This window comes from Pleurodeles waltl, chromosome 3_1 (assembly GCF_031143425.1).
Source record: "Pleurodeles waltl isolate 20211129_DDA chromosome 3_1, aPleWal1.hap1.20221129, whole genome shotgun sequence".
NCBI lineage: Eukaryota > Metazoa > Chordata > Amphibia > Caudata > Salamandridae > Pleurodeles > Pleurodeles waltl.
This window is the reverse complement of record NC_090440.1, coordinates 980,171,603-980,193,835: the sequence shown is the minus strand read 5'-3', so window position 1 is coordinate 980,193,835 and position 22,233 is coordinate 980,171,603. Positions and strand designations below refer to the sequence as shown.

Sequence of the window (22,233 nt, the reverse complement as noted above, 5' to 3'; positions counted from 1 at the left end):
GAGTGTAGCGACACGTTATGGAACTCTGCTGCCCTAGCTACCACCTGTGAATACGCTGTGTTGTCCTCTGGTGGTGAGGGCTTGGTAGGTTACGCCTCCGGACTGTTGTCTGACACTGGGGCGTCGTATAGGTCCCAAGCGTCCTGGTCATCTTGGCTCATGGTGGTGTGAGCCGGTGAGTGTGACTGAGTCTGTGCCGGTGATATGTGAGGTACAGGTGGAGGCGAGGGTGGCGGAGTTACCTTTTTCACCACTTTTGTTTGTGGTGCTTGTTCCTGTGTTTGGAACTCAAGTCTCCTTTTTCTCCTAATAGGGGGAAGGGTGCTGATCCTCCCTGTTCCACTCTGTATGAAGATCCGCTTTCGAGTGTGGTCCACTTCAGTGGATTGTAACTCCTCCTCGAATCTATGTCTGCGCAATTGAGAGGACAGTGATTGCTCCTCTGAATAGGAGCTGGTAGTTGGCTCGGTTGCCGGTCGTTTCGGCACCAAAACTATGTCCTTACTCGTTTTCGGCTCAGAGGCGACTTTTCTCTTTTTTGGAGTCGAAACTTCAGAGTCGAAACTTCTCGGTGTCGATCCTCCTCGGTGCCGCTGTCTCTGCGTCGAGCAGCTTCGGCTCCGCTGTCTCGGCGTCGATCTTTGTCGGCAGCACTTTCTCGGTCCCGAGATTGCTGCGTGCCTGTGTCTCGACCAGAGTCGGATGATCTCGGCACTAGTTCGGCCTTTTTCGGTGCCGATGGGCGGTCACCGACTTTATGGGTTGAGCCATGGCCTGATAGCAGTGGCATCCCCTGGGCCTTGTCTGTTTTGTGTGCTGGCTTCGACGTCTTACTCACTGTTTCGTGGACGTCGAATTCCTCCGAGTCCGATTCATGGATAGAGAAGGCTTCCTCTTCTTCTCCTTGTTCCTCGAACTCTCGGTGTCCTGTCGGCGTGGACGCCATCTGTAATATTCTGGCTCGCCGGTCACGGAGCGTTTTTCAGGATCGAAACGCACGACAGGCCTCACAAGTTTCTTCCTTGTGCTCGGGCGACAGGCACAGGTTACAGACCAAATGATGGTCTGTATATGGGTATTTGTTGTGGCATTTAGGACAGAATCGGAACGGGGTCCGTGCCATCAGCCTCTATGTTACACGCGGTCAGGCCGACCAGGCCCCAACGGGGGATCGAAATTACCCCGAAGGGCTACCGGAGCTCTTCACGATTCGATGTCGATTCTATCTAACCCGATCCCGAACGCAACAATACCGACGTAATTTTCCGAATTTTTAACTATCTTTCCGTTCCGAAACCCGGAGCGAAAAGGAACACGTCCGAACCCGATGGCGGAAAGAAAACAATCGAAGATGGAGTCGACGCCCATGCGCAATGGAAGCAAAGAGGAGGAGTCCCTCGGTCTCGTGACTCGAAAGACTTCTTCGAAGAAAAACAACTTGTAACACTCCGACCCAACACCAGCAGCTACACATGCCATCGAACATAGGTTTCCATATCCATGGGAAGAACTATTTTATGCAAAATCGCCCCATGTTCCTCTAGGCTGAATACAACATTCATCTTTTAATGACCAGGAACAACGGACAAAATTAAGGAAATTAAGCATGTCCGGTTATATTATTCAAATTTATCTCGTCTCTAAACTAGAATGATGGCCATTTTATCAGTTATGGGTAACAGTAGTGAGGATGACAGCTTTGTTTCCGACATTTGGGCGGAAAAACAACAAACTTATTCCAACAGATTTATCTATTTTTCCAGTTCAACGATTACTTCAGCACCACATTCTAATTTAAAGTCTAACTTTCATCAAAGGTAGCCTGAATAAAAATAAAAATACAAAAAAAAAAAAAAAAGTATGAGAACCATAAAAGGGAATAATAAAAAATAAAAAAAGTGCACACAAGAGGACTTGCGTTAAAGAGAAAAACGCCAGGTGTATCTTGATCTCAGATCAGTATAAAAAGCAGGCCCCAAAATACGTAGGGCCTCATTTAGATATTGGCAGAAGAGTTACTCAGTCACAACGGTGACTCATATCCTGTCTGCCGAAATCTAAATCCCATTAGAACGTATGGGATTTAGATTTCAGTTGGCGGGATATCCGTCACCATTGTGACAGACTAATTTGTCCTCCCATATCTAAACCAGGCCCTTAGATGTCAAAACCAGTACTAACCGAGTAGAAATCACACATCGATACTGATATTCAACACAAGATCTGGTGCTTAGTTAGATGGCTTTGTTTAGCATGTAAAAGAATGAAGTCTTGGATGAGTATGCCTGCCAACTGACCTTCTCACATAGGCCCGAGCTCCTCACCATTGAAGTGGCAAAGCTGGAACTCACCGCTTAGTGAGTGGGAGGAATCCTTAAGGTGCGAGGGTTGGTGAAGGCCACAGAATATCCTTAGCTCAGATATTTGATGCTCTGGTAGCACTAACATAGTTCAAAGTAGAAACCTGCCGTGAAGACCATTTACAGATCGCCAGGCGACGTTCCACTCGGACGCAGTTTTGCCAAAAACGTCCACAATAGTTGACTGATTTCATCTTACTCACATTTTATGGGGACCTATCTGAACGGGGTGGGAGTACCACATACATATGCCCGTTTCTCCTGTAATTCACCCCACCCGATAGGCATGCTGGATGGATTTTCCTTTCAGTATACCAACCCCTGGTGCAGGATGACAACGAATTTGATTGATAACAGGTGATGAAGAGGATGACAGGCAACCGTGGAGCACTGGCAGAATGCTCCTCAGCCCGTAACAGATGTGGTAGGTCTACGCCGAGACAGAGTGGAAACAGGACACAACTGGAGGGTTTAGCTGAGCTTAACACCAGTTTGGCAGTTAGTATGTGAAACTACTATGCCCCCTAGAGGTAGTAAGTGAAACAATGGACCCAAGATGTCCGAGTAATTAGAACTGGTATTCTGCATTTTGGGATCAGCTTTCAGAGACATTAAAAGAACTGGACATTACTCCAGTATTTTCTAATATACAACACAAAATTGAGCTACACAAAGCAGGATCACTGTGCCTGTTTACATCAATATGCACTATGGTACAATGCTTAACACTAGAAGAAAATAAGCACTGTGACTATAGGTCTCATGCCATGCTTAATTCCAATGTAAAGAAAGACTTTGTATTCTTTGTACAGAGGCCATTCATCATTACTAAGCAAGCCGCTGCAGGAACCAAAAATATTAGTTCGTAAAGGCTAGTACCTCGGAGGTAAAATAAAATGTATTTAAAATTGCTGTCATGGATATCGGACTTAGACACCTTTCCAGCTAGAAGTAAAAAGCTGACACCCTGAGGAGTGCTAAAGTAACAGCGGTCAATTAAATTACCGACCATTTAGACTCTGCCACACATGTTAAAACAATCCCGGCATTAAGGGAATCCAAATTAACAAACCACTTTATAAATCAAAAAAGGTAGAGATTTCATGAATCCGGCAAAATTACGTGGGGCCGAAAGCAAAACAAAACGAGAAGTCATGTTCATGCTGCATGCCATTATAAAGTCAAGTATTCTTAGACCACTGCAAGGCAGCCAAAAACCCTAACACCCTATACTCAAAGTTATCACATCACAAAATTGGACCTCGAAAAGGGATAGGGGAAATTAGTGACGTCCTAAACTGCGCACCTTTCGTAAATAGGATTATACTGGCTGAAACTGGGAGGACATTTCTGGTCCTGTGTATTGGGCCAATGCCAAGCAGGACCAGTTGAATCGCCTCGGTCTTACTGGGTGCGGGAGTTGCAGAGTGTGTTTGTGCTTGCATGAGTTTGCAAACACGTGAGCACGGCAGCTAGGGAGTCTGTACCTTCTCAGAGTGGCGGAAGTGTCTCCAGAAACCGGTGTACATTCGCTTGTTGGTCTTCTCTGGGTAACAGGCCACTGTTTTTATATAGACTTTCAGGCTACGCTCCAGCAGCTGATTCACTTCCCCGTAATCGTAATCGTCATACCTGCAAATAAAGTAACAAAAACAGTTACTCCTCACTCATGCCAGGCTCCCAGGGGCCACTCAGAGCGGACATCCAAGACTCCGAAGGTTTAGAAGAGCAAAGTCTGAGAAGAGAACGCACCGGATGCCAAAGACGCAGTGAATATAGTTCCAGATAGCCCGTCGCAGCATGGAGGTGTCCACACCGCTGTGCATGGCCATGGTATGGTAGGTGAGGTTGTACACAACCTGGAACTTCTCATCCAGGAGCTGGCCCACTTCGGGCAGAAGGCGATTGATCAAGGAGTAGCCATGGTCCTCCCAGGTGTAATCCTATATTAAAAATAAACGAAGTAAGAATATATAAAACCTATCTCAGACAACCTACATTTTTTTTTTTATATATGAGCATCACAATGTAAACACTGCTCATCTTCGCAGTATTACTAAATGCGCGCCCCATTCCCACACCTGTCTGAAAGCATCTCCAGCGTTTGGTGTATAACAAAAGAAACAGTTGACACTAGTCTTATGACGCCTCCACTGCGATAGTTTTTTAAAAAATTTTTTATTATCTTTTCATATAAAAAACTGCTCGCACTCCTGCATTTTTACAAAAAGCGCATTCTCTTTCCGTCGTCCCGCGCAGGTGCTGCAACGGGAGTTTATGAAGTCCAAAAGGCAGAGATCTCAGGAGATAGAGGCCTACCTGTGCTCGAAATGTGGGTGGAGTCTGCTCTCCTCGGCGGGTGAAGTCCTGGTAACCGAACTCTGGATCCTCCACAAAGCACAGGATACTGGGAGTGAGAGCGTGATCTGCTAAATCTAGAGACACAGGGCAGGCACGGAGGTTAAAGATCAAGGGAATCTGACAATTCTACGGTCACGAGAGAAACACCAGGTATACATAAGAAGGGAGCCTGGAAGAGGTAAGCCGGGCTGCGGGAGAAAGTGAGAATCGGACTGTTTCACTCTTACTTCCGTAAAGGGTGAAAGACTAGTTTTCAATTCTCTAACCCCTTGGTAAGCTTTTGCTCCTAAAACGTTCAGCCAGCAGATCTGTGTAGCAAGAAGAAATCCAATAGTTCTATAAACTGTACATCCCTTTCACTCTTTACCTGCATAACCTGCTCCAACAACAAAATAATTTCCTTCTGCTCCACACCATTCCACCCCCAACCCCAACCCTTCACAAATCTGGTCTCAAGAAAGGGTTTACAACGTCGGAAGGCTCGGCTGCGAACTCATTTAGTTTGTTACCGGTGGAGCAGAGAACGAAATAACTAGGAAGGTCAGGGATGAAAAATGTGAAACTTTGACAAACAGTGAAAGGACCAAAATTGGATGGATGCAGAATCTCTCAACCCACCAGGTCCCAAGTGTTTTCTTGGCATTTTGCCTACCTGCAGGTGCCACAAATGAACTCTCGGCCTTTTCCTTCTCAAAGCGAGTTTCCATCTCCTCCTGGCTGGCTACCTCTTCCTCCAGCTGGAGCAGCTTCATCCGCTCCATCAAGGCCTCCACCTCCTGCATTGCATCCCGGCCCTGAGAAAGGAGGTTTAAAGAGTCAGTTGGCAGACCTATGCTTTCAACAGTTTGCCAGCACTTTACTCAACCTTCAGAGCACACAATACGGCGATGCTTTTATATCAAAACCTGCATCGCATGCTTTTTCAGGTCGAGCCTAGACAGCACCTGCACTGTCTCTTCGAGACACGTATTCTATTTTGTGACCTGACCTTACAGCCCATCCCCTTCTTTTCATTTGTCAGCGTCCTTAAAAATTCCTTCCAAGTGGCTAATCTGGTCTCTTTAGCTCACCTTTTAGTCAACTTTTAACTTCCATGGAGCAAAGCCCCAGGACTTATACTCTTCCACTAGTCCCATTTTATTATTATTTTTTTATTTTATTTCAACGAGCACTCCCCACAAGTGAGCACACATAGTTTAAAAAAATGGAATCATCACTCTTGCTACAAAAGACTGCAGCACAAACCTAAGACATATGGCTTTTAAGTTCAATGCATATGACAAGAACAATTTACACCCATAAGTGACCCTGTTGTGTCTTACTGCTCGCTCAAGGCATTACAAGGGGAGCCTGAAAGGTTGATTGGGTGCATTGCTTCTGAAGGAGATTACAGTGCCTGTTACAGCCTGCTTCATTTGAATAAGAGCATCTTGCTGCAGACAGCTCTGTGATTAAGAGGAAGGAAGGAGAGCAAAAGATAACCAACCCCACTACTGCTACTCTTATCCGTTATCCTTGCTGCATCGGGTGCAAGGCAGATCATTCACAGAGTGCTATGGGGCCCAGTCCACCATCCCATCAGCCGCCTGGACTACGGCAACACCCTCTATGCTGGGACCACCGCTAAACTCCAAAAACGCCTGCAACATATTCAAAACGCCTCGGCCCGCCTCACCCTCGACGTACCCCGCAACAGCCACATCTCCGCTCACCTGAGACACCTGCATTGGCTCCCAGTCAGCAAAAGGATCACCTTCCGACTTCTCACCCATGCACACAAAGCCCTCCACAACAAGGGACCTGAATACCTCAACCGTCGCCTCAGCTTCTACGCCCCCACCAGTCTCCTCCGTTCCTCTGGCCTCGCGCTCGCTGCCGTCCCTCGCATGTGCCGCTCCACGGCGGGTGGGAGGTCCTTCTCCTACCTGGCAGCCAAGACCTGGAACACCCTCCCCACCAGCCTCAGGACCACTCCGCATTCCGGAGACTCCTCAAGACCTGGCTTTTCGAGCAGCAGTAACCCCCCCCCCTTCCCCCTAGCGCCTTGTGACCCGCACGGGTGAGTAGCGCGCTTTATAAATGTTAATGATTTGATCTCCCCTGCAAGGCCTAAATGATGCAGGGCACACTAGGCTTTCAGTGTAATGGTTTCTGAGGAACCGCAGCTTTCATTGTGAATGGCATGTTCTCGTTAGCCGATAAAGGAATAGAATCACATTACAAATGGAGAATGCATTGCAAGAACCTACAGACATTGCTGTCTTAAAGATATGGACACAGGAACGCACTGCTTTTCATTAAAGTCTCGTTCCCACTCCAGGGGATTTTCATATTGTATTTCAATCTGGCAGAAATGGTATTGTGGGCTCATAAAAACATTGAAAACACACCTGAAAGATTTAAAAAAAAAAAAAAAAAAAAAAAAAAAAAAAAAGCACTTCCACTACCTTCCTCATCTCGCAATCCCACTCCCTCCTGATCCCTCCCACTACTTATTTCTTCTCTACATTCCCTGCTCACATATGCTACCTCCTTGTGCTGTGAACTGGTTCACCTGAGACTTCCCCACCCCCCTGGGTGCCCCCCCCACTAGTCCCTCTCTCCCATGGAACCTCCCCGCCTCCCATATTAGTTCACTTCAGGTTTTCAATCAGTTTCTTTCCTGTGCCCTTTCAAGATTTCGGTCCCTCAAACCCACACTCTACTCTCACTCTTGGGGTGTCTTCTGCGTACACAGAACACCCTCTGGTGTCTGTAGCCTGCTTGCTCCTTCTCACACACTTTCTGCTCCTCTGTCTGGAGTTCATTCACCACTTCAAGTGTAAACGACCTATCCCTCTCGATCTTCCTTTCTATCTATAGTGTGCATCTTTCACCACTATCTATTCACAATGCAACATAATTCCACTACACAGATACACAGTTCCACCCCACACAATCGAACAACTAACCATTCCAACTCAGCCCACATAATTCCACTCCAAACCACATACATCTACTCCACACTAAGCCAAAACACATGGGTAAAAGACTGTCATTTACAATGCCAATAGCTTTAACTCCTGCAAATGCAAGACTGACTACGTTGCAAATGCTTATTTCTAATGCGTACACATACTTCAAACCCAACCACCCACATACTTCAACCAACCTGCGCGGTTCCCCTTTTTAAAAAAAAAAAAAAAAGTGCATCAGAACACTTTCTGCTCATCTTCATGTACTTCTCTCCCTATAGAGCCCTCCACGAACCCCATTGTCTTGTTGAGTTTTCCATCTGCATGATGTTCTTGATAGTCCTCATTTGCTCATACCAGCAGCCACTTTAATCATATTACTACAGGACTGTCACCACTCCTCTCAAATATATGCAGGTTGTGCCCTCCCTTGTTTTTTCACTAAAGCACATTTCCTGCACCAGGTCTTACATTTCTGCGGTTTCCTCAACAATTAAAGACTTATCAGCAACGTATAGGTAATTAGGAAAACCCTGCTCTTCAAACTAGTGACAATAATGCCTTTGCTGCTCTTCTACTTGCCCCCTCCAGTTTTTCATAAAGCTTAAAGGGCTGCAGAAGGCATAGTGAAAGGCGCATGGGAAGGATTCAACATCTAGCTTTCTATGGCAGCACAAAAAAGAGGGTGGTAATGTCAAGAGCCCATCTACACTCTGCTCACTTACACTACTGCCATTTATCATGTCCTCCTGGTTGGTGCTTTCACAGTTCCGAGGAGAGGGTGGTCGCCCCCCTTCTTGATCACTTTCTGGGTTGATGCCACAGCCAAACACGAAAGACGCAAGCGAGTGGTAGTGCGTGAGTAGTACAAGGGCATGGATGAGCTCTGCCAAAGACCAACTGCTCTGCTCAGTCTTCAGGAGAGCCTGAGAAAAGTAAAAGGAAGAAGCTTGGTTAACAGAAGAGTTGAGTCAGCTGTAGAGATCTATCCTCGCATTCAGAAGTATGACCAGCCCAACCAAACAATTGAACCCACAATGCTAAGAACAAGAGACTCCAAAACTAAGTAAGAACCAAACGAGCCAAGGCATCATATCTACTTCCACGCTCCCAACCCAATCAGTTCAAGTCTCACTAAATCAAGAGCAAGACTGGGGATTTCCATGCCATCCTTTGGGCAACATCACCAATTGTAATATGGGTAATCCATCAACAATTAGTGATGATTCAGAGCCCTAAGACAACCAACCCCCAACTCATGACTTTGTCCTTACCTCTATGTGCTCTTTGGTGACGAGCCAAGGACGGTGAGCCAGAATCTTGTTAATCTCGTTGAGGTTTCGCAACTTCTGAGGAGCACACTGTAAACCATGCAGCCACTCTGGATTCCCACCAACCTGCAGGAACTCTGACATGTGCAAGTTCACAAGGTATGAACACTGGTGCCGCGCTGCTGCCTGTTACAGACGGAGGAAGAAAGAAAAGCATGATGACCAACCCATGTAGAACGCCAAATAGAACATTAAAATTAGGCCATATTGCTTTTCCTAATGGAGTAAGAGGGAAACCATGGGCCCCTCTCCAAAGTGAAAGGTTAAGTAATCAATTGTTTAGGGGTCCGAACCCATCATTAAATAAAAATAAAAAAAATCTGTGCTGCCCAAGCACTACCCTCCCTCAATACCCCTCACCAACCTCACCCCAAAACACATGCAACAATATATCCCCAACCAATCACTGTACTAGCTTGATTTAAAATTCGTATGGATGGTTCACAAGCCCTGCCTCCAGACTCACCATTATGGCCACATAGTGTCTATCTGGGAAGGGAAGAGGCCCATCCATGTGTAGCAGATGGTACTGGGTCTTCCAGAAGCGGGCAAGGTACTCCGGGTGCAGCCCCATCACCATGGTTGTGTGCTCCACACGGCCAGTGGAAACAAATGCTTCAAGAAAGAGGTGCCGCCCGTCCGTCTGGGCGCCTTCCTGGACAATCTGAAAGTAATACCAGACGAGTCAGAGTTAAAGAAACACAAGTCCCCTTACCTTACCGCAGATCATAGAGCGCAAAACTATACAACCTTCTTACTGCTTCATGTGTTGTCAGCTTAATCACAAGGATTCCCTGCCTAGAATTCCCTTTGTCCACTCAATATGCAAGCGACCAAGCATTAGTGACAGGGACACATCCAAGTTCACCTGAGAACCACAGCCTTTATATAGACCCAGAAAGGGCCTTGTTAATTCGCTGTTTACAGAGCTGCTAAACCAAAAGTAAAACTTGCATGATTCCTACTACACTATCTCTACAATAGAAAGCATACACTCCTTTCTCACAAAAACATTAACCGCTACCAATATCATGTATTGCCAGAAACGAAAAGCGTGGGGTAGAGAGGTAGGTGGTATGAATTATCTGAAGTTTAAACCAGATATATTATACAAGAAAAGCATCCGGTGATCTGTGGATTTACATAGCCATCATCTGATTAACTTCCGGTTCTGAAACTTGTTTTTCTAATCCTTGCAATGGCGGAAAATAACTTCACTGTGAAAACTGCAGATTTAAAACCACTGCAGGGCATGGAGGCTGCAATGCCTAGGTCCCCAGCAGAGAGACGTGTTCTGCTATGTACAAAAGCAAGCTGGCCTTACTAGGATGCCGACATTTATCACATCGAAAATTAACCTTAAATTAGTTTCACACCCGACGTGTTTCTGTAAAAAGCATCATTTAATCACTTGGCTTTATCAACATTTAGAACACAAACTGCGTTTAAAAAAAAAAAAAAAAAAAAAAAAAGAAAAGAAAGAAAGAAAGAAAGAAAGAAAGAAAGAAAGAAAGAGAGAGAGAGAGAGAGCTGCTCTTATGGTCCTACTAACAACTCCTTATATTCTGGCAGACAAGAAGAAAGGTAAAGTGAGGAGTTGGTTACCTAATAAGTCTGAAATGCCACTTTTTACATAATCAACTTAAAACTAGCGTAGGATTGTGGAGTATATCCATGCGATTTGACGAGATAATTTATTCAAATAAGGAATACAGGAAAAGATTGGTGAAGCATGAGCACCAAAGGTGGGATAATTACTTATTATAATCTAGAAGATGATGGGGAACAAGTGGGCAAAGGTTGTTTTCCACCAAAAATAAAGTACAAGATATCAAAAGGCCACCATAACCAGATTTCTTTATACCCATCAACGTGCCCTGATTGCAACATTTTGCTGAACAGTTCGACTAACTTATTGATAAAGCTGGCTGTGTTGCAATTAAAAAACACACACACACTTTAAACAATAATTGTGCCTTCACCAAGCTGCGTGTAGCCTGAAACAGCCGATCCGACTTTACCAGTTTTCCAAAAAGGTACCCAATTTGAACTTTCATGTACTAGGGTATCTCTTCTTAGGAGGGAGTCTAAATTAGGCACTTAAAATGGACTATATGCAGAAAATGTCGCTTTATTGCTAAATTAAAATAAGCCTTAGGAACTAGTACCGTAAAGGAGGTACTGTTGCCTTTAATACGTGTGGAAAGCAGCTGCGACAGGCTCATTGGCGGGACGAGTAAGTATGCCAAGGCCTGCTGAGTAAGAGAAAGGGGGCATTCCTAGACTGCAAAGTGGCCTACAAATGTGCCCACTGGGAGACAGCTCTACCACGTCTATACTCTAGCGCTATGCCAAGTCCCGTGTCCCCCACCCACTCCCAACCGACAGTCTTTCAGTATTGCTAAGAAGCACTCTAGCTACACACCCGCCAAAGACCGTGCGCGGATCTCCCCACAGATTTTTCAGCCAGGCTGTGCTGCAGTGCAACAGTACAAGGTGTTTGGTTCGGTTGACTGTACAACCGTGTTTACATCGATTAATCTCTCAGTACATTACATACGTTGCTTCTGTACTGGGAGGCGCCTGCAAAGAGATGGGAATAATCATTGCCACATACACGCCAAAAATATCCACTTTGTTTCCGGTAGGATTATTCACCATTACCTTACGTAAGCAGCACGGGGCTAGCTCTGTTCCAAAGCGTGCATCCCGAGACGACATGCGAGGGACGGAACTGGTCGGGTGACAAGCTTGGGGCGTGTTATTCTCTGTCTTCAGAGGCACTCAAAGGCTGTGCGCTCTAATCTACATTAGGTCAGGCACTACATGTAGGGGTGAAGCTTTTTGGGGGGTTCCGGGGGGTGGAGTTGGTGGTAATGATGGCTGACGTACCTAAAGAAAATAATTTCCTAACATATCAGATAGTAAATCCTACTCTGCCACCACGGAAGCCAGCGTTTAGCGATCTTTCAGACATCCTTATATGATTATCATCACATAAGCTAAGTGGCAGCCCACGAAGTAATCGGCAAATGCTACAAAAGAACATATCCAGACTGACTGTCACAGCTTTATTATTTACAGTTCACAGAAATATCAGAAAACAGCGCAATCTTATCGTTGAAGCTCTGCCACATCACATCAAAAGCCGACACGGACCAGTGCAACGTTTCCCCACCCATTACCACAAAAGCCCAAACTGACTAACCACAATATACAATCCGATCATACAGACTACAACCTAAACTCGACTCCCACCTATATCATATCACAAAACACATAGGGATTTCTACAATCAGATTTTAAGCATAGTAAGCGACCACAACATAAACCACTTCAGACCCTCTTCTTTACCACCTTGAATCACAAATGACCTAAAGTCCCATCTTAAAAACCCTTACAATAGGACATTCATGAAGCCCACAACCTTACGTTTATACGCAAAAACCGCATTGAGTAGCAGAGCCTCAGCCTCTCCAATCCATGAAACTCACAAAGGAGATCCTCCCACTTTAAATATCAAGAGGTTGAAAATTTGCAGCGGCCATTCAGAACATACAAAATGAGGATTCACAGCCCATTAGTAGCCAGAAGCACTCAAACACAGGAGCAATGAGCAGATTTACTTACACAGCTCCAACTTACTTTGTCTAGTGTAGTTAGTAAAGAGGCAACCAGAACCAAGTGAACCTGCGAAGTATCGGCTAATGGACACTAGACCCATTCTTACTGGGCTACCTTAGCTGGCTTGGATGCCAACTAAGCTACTTAAGATGTGGGGGACAAGTAGTGTGGACAAGATTGACACCAGGGTAGGGTGTTGAAAAACACGTGCTGTGGAGGTCAAACAAACAGCGGCTGCTGTGGAATACAGGAACTCTGTGGTCAGAAGAGAGAGTATCAACGGCACTTAATACACCCCCCTCCCCTTTAAACTGAAAGCAGAAAGGTAGTAAAAATGAAAACAAAAACGGTGGTAGACGAAGTAAAGCGCTATGAAAGGCAGGAGGACCTTTCTGGCCAGCACAACAGACACCACACGGTGCACTGAACAAAAAAAAAAAAAAAACCACACACCACACAAGGTCAAAGTCAAGATGTGCAACATTATCTACAGCCAACATGCTCAGCAAACCAAATAAGCCCACTCAACCACTACTCAGATCCCCTCAACAACTATGACCAAGTTTGTTTGCATCCATAACTTGTGCCTAGAATTTGGGAGCACAAGTTCAGTCTAGCCCCATGCCTGTGTGGCAGGCCTCCCTGACCAACTCACACAATTAATGCAGATGTTAATGTACACTTCGTGGCATGATTGATTTTCAAATTTGAATAATCTTCAAGCACGGTGCGAGTTCCAATGTTCTTCCTTAATTGAAAGTACCATCTGCTGTACTTCCTCCGGAACATCCACCGTATAAAAAGTTGAAGCCCACTCCAAACACATTCTACAGTGCACCAAAGAAGAGGGTCCAGAAACAAGACGACTTCCTGTATAGAATGCCAGTTCATATCACATGTGTGGGAGCTTAAACCAGAGGGCATGGACAGTCTATAGTGTTTGACAAGGCGCTGTGGTTAACAGTGAATTAGGAGCCGCTGTCGAGGCCGATTTTGGCAGCTTAAATTCACCACATGAACACTTGCGGTCGCAGACCTGCAATTTAACCATCAGAACACATCTTCGTTTCCGTCATGTCAAGGTTAAACTCCAACCCCTGCCTGTTGGGCTACATGGCTACGATGTATGTTCATAAAGCACACAAAATAAAGGAGACCGTTAGTCCAGTCACACATAGCACCCTCATCGTTTTCCCATAAAGAAACAATTATCTGCCAATACAATCTGAGTGTCCTGCTTAGTGTAACCAAAAAAGAGCCACACTGCAATATTGCATTAACAATTTCAAAGGAGCACTTGCAGAGCCAATACGTTTGGGGGCCTGCCTTTTGGCCTCGTCAATGCTTTTTTTAGTTTTATAGAACATGATTGGTGCTTCAATTTAAAATACAACTAATATACATTTTGTTAAATGATAAGTATTTCAGGGCTCAAAAAGCACACAATAGTCGCCCCTGGCACTGAAAGGAACTACTGTGAACCCAGATGCACGCCTTGTGAAAGAGCAGAATGGCTAACTTCACAGTGGGCAACAGCAAAGGCTGAAGTGGGCCGTTTTACTGGCCTTGGGAAAAATATGAGACTGAGGATGGATAGATAGATAGACACACACACACACAAACACGTTATTACAAAAAGGTCTTGGCTAGCGTCAGATCTAAGATGTTTCTTTCCTGTTAATGTTAAAAAGCAGTTGTCTGTAGGTTATAACAAAACTATAATAATCAAAATACTACCTCCCTCAGAGCAATAAGGAGTAGCTAGGAAGCCACATTCTCACCCGCAACAAGTTCTGTCCCCAACCGCAGTGTCTTCTGCGACTATGACACCCCCCCCCCCCCCCACCCCCCCACCAGACTTGGAGGGTTTAAAAAGAGAGAGAGAGAGAGAAGAGCACAAAGCATTCTGTGCAGGCAGTTCCATCTCACCGAAATCAAACGATAGACGGGACAAAGGCAAGGATTACAAGTTAGACCCTAAAAGTCAGATCAGCCCATCACGGATTCATCTTTGCTTTTACCTGGCCAACGGGGATGAAGGAACTCGGACCCCGCACCAGCTGCTGCGTGATGTTCACCCTCCGCTCCTGGAAACGACAAGAGAAACTTTGAGTGTTGTCAATCCCTACACAGGAACAAGGTGTCACTCACCAGCTCCTCCCTCGGTCCTGCTCTCTCTCTCTCTCTCTCTCACACACACACACGCGCGCGCCTGGATCCTCACCGGAAGTGGCCGAGCTGCCCAATCCGAAGGCTCGGTGCCAGGGCAGGTGAGCCAGCTTCCCACGCACACGCCCATGCTCGCAAAGACAGGCCGATTACCTGGAGCTACAACTGAAGCATGCTAAGAGCTGAGGAAAAGGACTACTGGGCAGTCAGAGTGCCTTGAAGGCCACCCTGTCAACACGCACTAAATACAAAAAAAAAAAAATTAAAAAAAAATTAAAAAAAAAAAAAATAGTAGTTTGACAGCGAATACCTAACCCTCAAAACAAATTACACTGCTACGTATAGGTTTCTACAATTCCGAGTTTAAAACAAGTTACTATCGAAAGGAGGTCTAGGCACAGGAAGAATCCGAAGCAAATTTAGTATGCAGCAATTTAGAGTACACTCGTGTTTGGCAGAGACTACGTGCTGTGGGAAACTGTGACAAAGAGGGTAAAGCTTAGCAGCTCATGCATTTGGAGTACTGAAAGACAGAATATGAAATCATGGCTGCGAAACAGCTAATTTCAGGATTGTATTGAAAATGGAAAACGAAGGATCATCTGTTCTGGTTGGCTCACGCATGCTCGATCTTTAACAACGTTTCCAGAGAAAGAGCTAGACTTGTTGTAAATTAGACAGTTTTAAGACGCAAAACTGTTTTACATCCGCGATGTCTACTTGCTTCGGACAATTTGACATAAGCTCAGAGCGCCCTTATCTGGTCACCTTTCCACCCAGATATGTAGCCGTACTCAACAGTGGGTGCTCATAACCACCAGGATTGCTGCAACCAGGAGTTTAAAAACACTGTTGCTCAAGCAGGAATAGCGACAGGTTCGGCTAGGTAACTTCATAGTCTGAAGCCTGTTTTAAGGGTTAGCTGGGTCCACATACTCGCCAAGGTCATACTACACGCCATTAACACTGGATCTAGACAGCAACTACACTGTCGGTCAAAACAAACCAACCTGAACAATGAGGAACAGCTTCTTGCTTACAATGGATCTCCTGGCCCAAACTGTGCCATGCTCTGGTTCTCAGTACAAGGGATGAGCGAGATGGTAACTTAATAAAAAACATGCCAAGAGAGTGTTCTGCTTGGGTATCCAAGATCTGATAGGTAATGTTACTTGTAAAGCGCATGGCTACCTAAAAGGTCTCCCAGCGCTAGCCTCCTCCCAAAATAAGACGCTTGAATCCCACGGCACCACCACCTGAACAAGGAAGACTGGAGCCGGCCATAAAGCATAAGGGCTATACTGAAGGGGCAATGAGATGTAAGATGGCAAATCCCAAAGGCTACTTGCACGACACCTCAAACGTGCACAATACTACACTGCGAACAAGAATGCACACACAGATAAGCTCAAACAAAGTTATCACCGACTGGAAATAGCAATGCCTTGCGGATCGCAACAGGAATGCCAGAGGTGGCAAAAACAGGTAATTCTGAGCTTGGAGAAATACAAATTGACAGCTACTCCGGCCGCATACAGACGCATGAGGAACATTCAGAAGTGTCTGCACGGAAACCCCAACCATCAAGGAGGTGGCATCAGTGGAAAAGGTACGGTAGTACATGACATGAAAAGCCAACACGTAGTTACACCACTCATACTGGTCTTTGCAGATTCTAGACAGTTTCCTGTGCTCCTCTAAGGGCTTCCAATATTTACCGTCATGATGTAACGCTGCCACTTACAGAAGTTTGGCACAGCACAAACTATACCTAGTACTAGAAGCACCATAGCGCTTACCGAGCACCTGAAGTATAGTGGGTTTAAAGAATCGTGCAAAATTTGTGAAAACCATAGCCAAGATATACACAAAACAGCGCAGGCATGCTCATGTAAAGACTGACGTATTCAAGGGTAGTTTAACATAAATAATGTACATTACTAGTAAAAACACAGGAAAGAAAACAATCCAGAACAGAGGAAGAACAATGATCATGAAGCATAACAAAAGTTTGAGTCAGCAGTCTAAAGATTAACAGTCCAGTTAGGTTAGATAATGACACGCTCAGGTAGGTGTATAAAGTATAATCACGGGGCAGGAAGAGCAGGACAGTTCCTCGTGCCCTGCAATGGAAGCACTCATCATGAAGTAGGAGGGCACACTTAACCAATAGCATGGCGTGAGAGAAAGGCTCGCCGCGCCCCTTGTGCACATTTTAAAGCATTAGTAACAATTAGGTACAACATAACTGCCTATTAATATATTATGGAACTACATGGTACATAGGAAGCTACACGGAGACAAAAAAAGGCATTGTATGGCGCCTAGCACGCCCTCCAACACCCCCCTACTTCCACAGGGAAGGAGTCCCCAGTAGGGTGGCCAGAATTTTAAAGCCCATAACGGGACATTTCACAAAATTAGGACTTAATTTTTACTTCAAGCGAGCGCACAGAATGACCGCACTCATCAGCATACAATTACATAAGCGTGACTAAGGACATAAATAAAATGACATTTTTAAACCAGTGCAATTCCCGTCATTTAAACTGCTTTCTGATAACAACGGAGTATCTGTTTTGGAAAACAAAAAAAGAAATCCTTCCCACCGTTTTCAGGCGGCTCTTTAAAAAACTGGGATATGAGCTAAATTTCCCGAAATCTGCTGGAGCAGCTGGTGAAAAATCGGGACTGTCCCGGAAAATCGTGTCAGGTTACTTCCTAGTATAAGTATACCCTGCGAGGTTTTCAAACTGTTGATGTGGAGACGTATGGAAAATGAAATTAAAAACAGAAGAGGACTGGGATTGGTAAACAAGGTCGGAGATCTCAAATTCTTTCGAGGGTGAGGGGCAAGGAATGTCCATCAGGAAGGGTCAAAGCAGCAACCATTTGGGAGATGTGCACGTGTCTGTAGGGGGTGGGGTGTTGCAGGGAGTGCTCACACGACCTTCCTTAACACAAACAATGCGCACTCAATCTCTCCGCGGGGCGGGGGAAGGAGAAAAATAAACCTCGGCCCAACCGTGCATCCTTGCTCCAAAGCATTCAGTGGATTTAATGAGGGCGCCAGACAAAGGCTTCACAGGACATCGCCACTGAGGAGTTCACAACTTCAGAGGGTACACAATGCACCGAAAGAAAGACTGCCAATTGAGGGAAGGGGTTAATTTTTAATATTTTTTTTTTTTTTTTTTTTTTAAAGGCATATAAATGAAACGTGGACAAAAAAGGGAGATCTGTTACTCAACCAGAAATGCAACTGCCGGCCACGAGCGTCACGCTCGCTCTCCAAACAGCCGTCATCAAGGAACAAGGCGGGTCAAGAACGTAAATCCTCGCATGGGGGTATGAAAACGGCTACACAGAGGGCCACATTTCAACTTAGCACAGTCCGCCAGTACCCGAGAAGCCGAGGAAGGTGACAGTCTAGTTGTAATGCCCCCCTCTGTGACCTGTGCAATAACTACAGCCACAGGATGGAATCATACTTGCAGGGCAGACTCACCCGCCAACCGCCATTGATCTGGGTGCTGGCAACGCCTGGAACCACAGTCCCACGCATAAGAGCCCCATAAACAAGCAAAGCCAACAAAAAGGTTTCAATCTTGGGCTTTGCCAGCGCTTTTTTTTTTTTTTAATAAATGTACGGTAACAGAAAAGTAAGCCCCAAAATACCACGGCGCCCCAGAGTCAACACAAGCGCACACTGCTCAGATTGCTACTGTCCACATCAGGTCTGTAGGCGAGACCTAAAAACAAAACAGAAGGTACCAGCAGTGGATACAACTGGTTCTGTAGAGTTTACTGTTGGGGCCATCAGATCAGATTAGAGGCACCCACAATATACAGAAATATAAAGCAAGCACTGGCAAAGGGCAAGCTAGGGCAATGGCAATTTGTATTTCTGGCATACGCACCAAAAATAAAACAAATATTTATTACAAGCATATGGCTAGCATGTTTTATATATGTTAATTGAAAAATAAAACAATTACCGATTGATTTAGTGTAACACTAGGTGTGCTTCCTCGCAGACAAAAGGTACTTGGGGGGGGGGGGGGGGAGTGTCCACATAGAAACACTTCTTAGTTTTAATTTCCGTCAGAGGAAAATAAAATTGTTACTGAATAAAATAGTTACTGAGCAAAAAAGTATAAAAAGGAAGAATACGGTATTGTCTATGCTGCACTGGCAGTGAAGCATGCGTTATGCAGATGACGCGAGGAGACAAAAAGCTATCACAGTCTAAGAGCCGATATGCTAAGAAAGGGGACTCACTGCCCCACATTGTATGTAGTGGTGAATTAAGGACAATGGGATTGACAGATAAAGGGATCAATGGAGGATAACGAACGACTCAAAGCCCCTTTAATTATGCGCAAATGCATGTATTACTTTGAATATATGATGCTGGCTGGTGCCTCTACACTACATCTAAAAACTCTAGGGACATTGTCAGAAGCGAGGATGAGGACCGATTGCTGTAACTGGCAGCTGCCTAGCCAGGCCAGATAAAAAAAAAAAAAAACTCAAAGCAGAGGGCCACATACGACCCCACCTAGCCGCAAACAGCAGGCCTCCAAAGAGCAGACGTCCTCACCAAAATCCCCATAGGCATCTGAAGACACCTAAACTCCAAACATCAGTATCACACTAGAAACCCTAACACCGACCGCCCCAAATATACAGATAGTTTTCGGCAGTTAGAATTAGCAGCACCAGACTTAAGTATAACAGATGTACTTCGGGAAGAGTGAAAACGTGGCGACTGATAACCACAAAAGTGGCCTCATTTAATAAAACACATGTCTTGCATAACTAAACAAGCATTTTGAATGCAATGGGTCTCACATTTGCTTGAGTTAGAGCTATTGGCATTGTAAATTCATAACTGGACTTTTCTTGCCACAAATTGGTCAAACATGCCTCAATTTTGTCTCTTCCTGCCACATAATTCCAGTGGCCCTGCATATAACTAAAGCTTTCTTCCTGTATCTGCAGCCCAAAAAGAAAATAGTGTCACTTAGCATCCTAACATAAATTTACCAAGCTAATTCCAATACAATACCACTTTCACCACCCCACCATCAGAGTTGCTGGCTAACACTGTGGGGGAAAGAAAAAAAAAAAAAAAAAAAAAAAAATAACCCACACCACACCAGATAACCACGGAGGAGTAACAAGAAAAACGAGGTCATCCAAACATATCGAGAGTGTTCAGTCAGTGTAATAAAGGTCATTAAAATGCCCTGAATCAAGGTCATAATTGCATTAAAGAGATTGATAAAACAAATATACAATCATAAAATCAAAACCTTTATCAAAAATAAACTTTTGACATTAGACCGTAATGCTAAGAACAGCCCGAAGAGAACACCACAATGAACAACAAGTTACTTACCTTCAGTAACAAATTATCTGGTAGAGACTATCTAGCTGCAGATTCCTTACCTTAGATTTTCCTGGCGTTTAGTTTCAAATCTGGAATTTGTCTGCTGAGCAGTACCCTGCGCGTGCCATTGAGTGGCATAGTTTGGATCAGTATATGTCGTCCGGCTCCACGTGACAGTCAGCATCGTTGGAGCCATCATGGTCTTCCATATAAGCACCATGTGTACGTCAGTTCTTTTCCACAACTTCCCACACCGAAGTATGGTAGAACCAACAAGTATTTAGTTTTACACTGGATTGAGGAAAAATACATGCCCGTGAGAAAAGGGAAAAATATGAAAACATGGTTTATACATCTGCAGAGCGGGGAAGCCTGGGGAGGGGGCGCGGGCTGCAGCAACATGAGTCTCTACCAGATAATTTGTTACCGAAAGTAACTTGTTCATCTGATAGAGACTTCTAGCAGCAGATTCCTTACCTTAGAATATATCCCAAGCTATAACTCCTGGTGGTGGGCATATACTGCACGTTCTCTCTGAAGGCAAACCGCTCTAACCAAGGTTCTCCCCACTGCTGAAAGAGTCCTTGTGCCACCTCCGAATGGAGATGCCACTAAACATCGCCAGCTGAGTTCTTCTGCCCTGGCGTTCAGAGGACCTGCCAGGTGTTGAACCACCAGGGTTATGCCCTGCTGTTCCAGCCATATCCAGAGTCTCTTGACAAAGGGTCTACAGCCCCACCCCGCCCTGCTTGTTGCAATAGTGTTGTCCATGAACACCTGCACTACCTTCCCATTCACAACAGGAAGGGATGCTTTTAATGTCAGTTGGACCGCCCAAGGGTCCAACAAGTGGATATGGAGCCCTGAAGCCATCAGAGACCAGCAGCCCCTGATCTCCACCTCTCCCAGATGGCCACTCCATCCCAGAAAGGATGCATCCATCACTACTGAGAGATCTGGTTGGGGGTGGTGGGGGGCGAGAGGTAGAGGAGTCTGCCTCAGACCCAATCGCAGTTCACCAACCACCACTGCAGATCATTTGCAGTTCCCTCAGATCTAACGCTAAGATTGCCCCGATGCTGTGCCCATTGGGACTTTAGGTTCCACTGCAGAGCCCTCATATGCCATCTGGCATGCTTGACCAATAGGATGCAGGAAGCCATGAGTCCCGAAAGCCTCAGAGTCTGTCTCACCGAAATCCAGGATAGAGGCCGAAACATCGGTATCATAACCTGAATATCCTGGACTCTGCTCGGGAGGTTCGGCCTGATACTAACTGTGTCCAGAGTAGCGCCAATGAAAGTGAGCTTCTGAAAAGGAGTCAGGTGTGACTTCAGCACATTTATAGTGAACCCCAGCGAGTGCAGGAGGTTCGCCATTGTCTTGAAACAGGTGAAATCATCTAGGTAGAGGCAGACTGAAATCCCTAACCTGCGCAAATGAGCTGCCACAACCGCCATCACTTTGGTGAACACCAGAGGGGCACTGGTGAGACTGAAGGGGGATCTCGGTAAACTGAAAGTGCTCGTGACCCACCTTGAACTGCAAGTAACACCTGTGGGAGGGCAGGATGGGGATGTGAAAATACGCATCCTGCAAGTCCAACGCTACCATCCAGTCTCCTTGGTCTAGGGAAGACCAGACCTGAGCAAGAGTGAGCATCTTGAATTTCTCCTTCTTGAGGAAGAGATGGATGTCCCTTAAATCCAAGATAGGGCAAAGGCCCTTGTTCTTTTTGGGAAGAAGAAAGTAGCGGGAACAACCACTGCCTACAGGACACTTTTCTATAGATCCCTTAGCCAAGAGAGCCATAACTTCCTCGCAAAGCAAAACCAAATGGTCCTCCATCAGCAATTTTTAATCGGAGGGAAAGACTGGAAGGGAAGGGAATAGCCCTTCCGTATGATCTGCAAGACCCATTTGTCCGTTGTGATGGAATGCCAGTGAGGGAGATGAAATTGAATCCTCCCTCCAAATGGACGAGCATGGTATTGTAGAAACACACTAGGAGGGCTTGGGCGCTGTAGAGGGGGGCTGTG

At 45.5% G+C, this 22,233-nt stretch overlaps 1 protein-coding gene across 1 annotated transcript in view; it reads right to left on the bottom strand.

Moving 5' to 3' along the window:
• Positions 1-22,233, bottom strand: part of SESN2 (sestrin 2) — a 61,420-nt gene that overhangs the window by 19,866 nt on the left and 19,321 nt on the right. Inside the window, exons 2-9 of the mRNA XM_069224097.1 lie at positions 14,652-14,717; positions 9,473-9,670; positions 8,950-9,132; positions 8,401-8,601; positions 5,374-5,515; positions 4,680-4,795; positions 4,113-4,303; positions 3,848-3,992 (exon numbers count right to left, since the gene is read on the bottom strand). Coding sequence (XP_069080198.1) covers positions 3,848-3,992; positions 4,113-4,303; positions 4,680-4,795; positions 5,374-5,515; positions 8,401-8,601; positions 8,950-9,132; positions 9,473-9,670; positions 14,652-14,717 — 1,242 coding nt within the window. The remainder of the gene's footprint in view (positions 1-3,847; positions 3,993-4,112; positions 4,304-4,679; positions 4,796-5,373; positions 5,516-8,400; positions 8,602-8,949; positions 9,133-9,472; positions 9,671-14,651; positions 14,718-22,233) is intronic.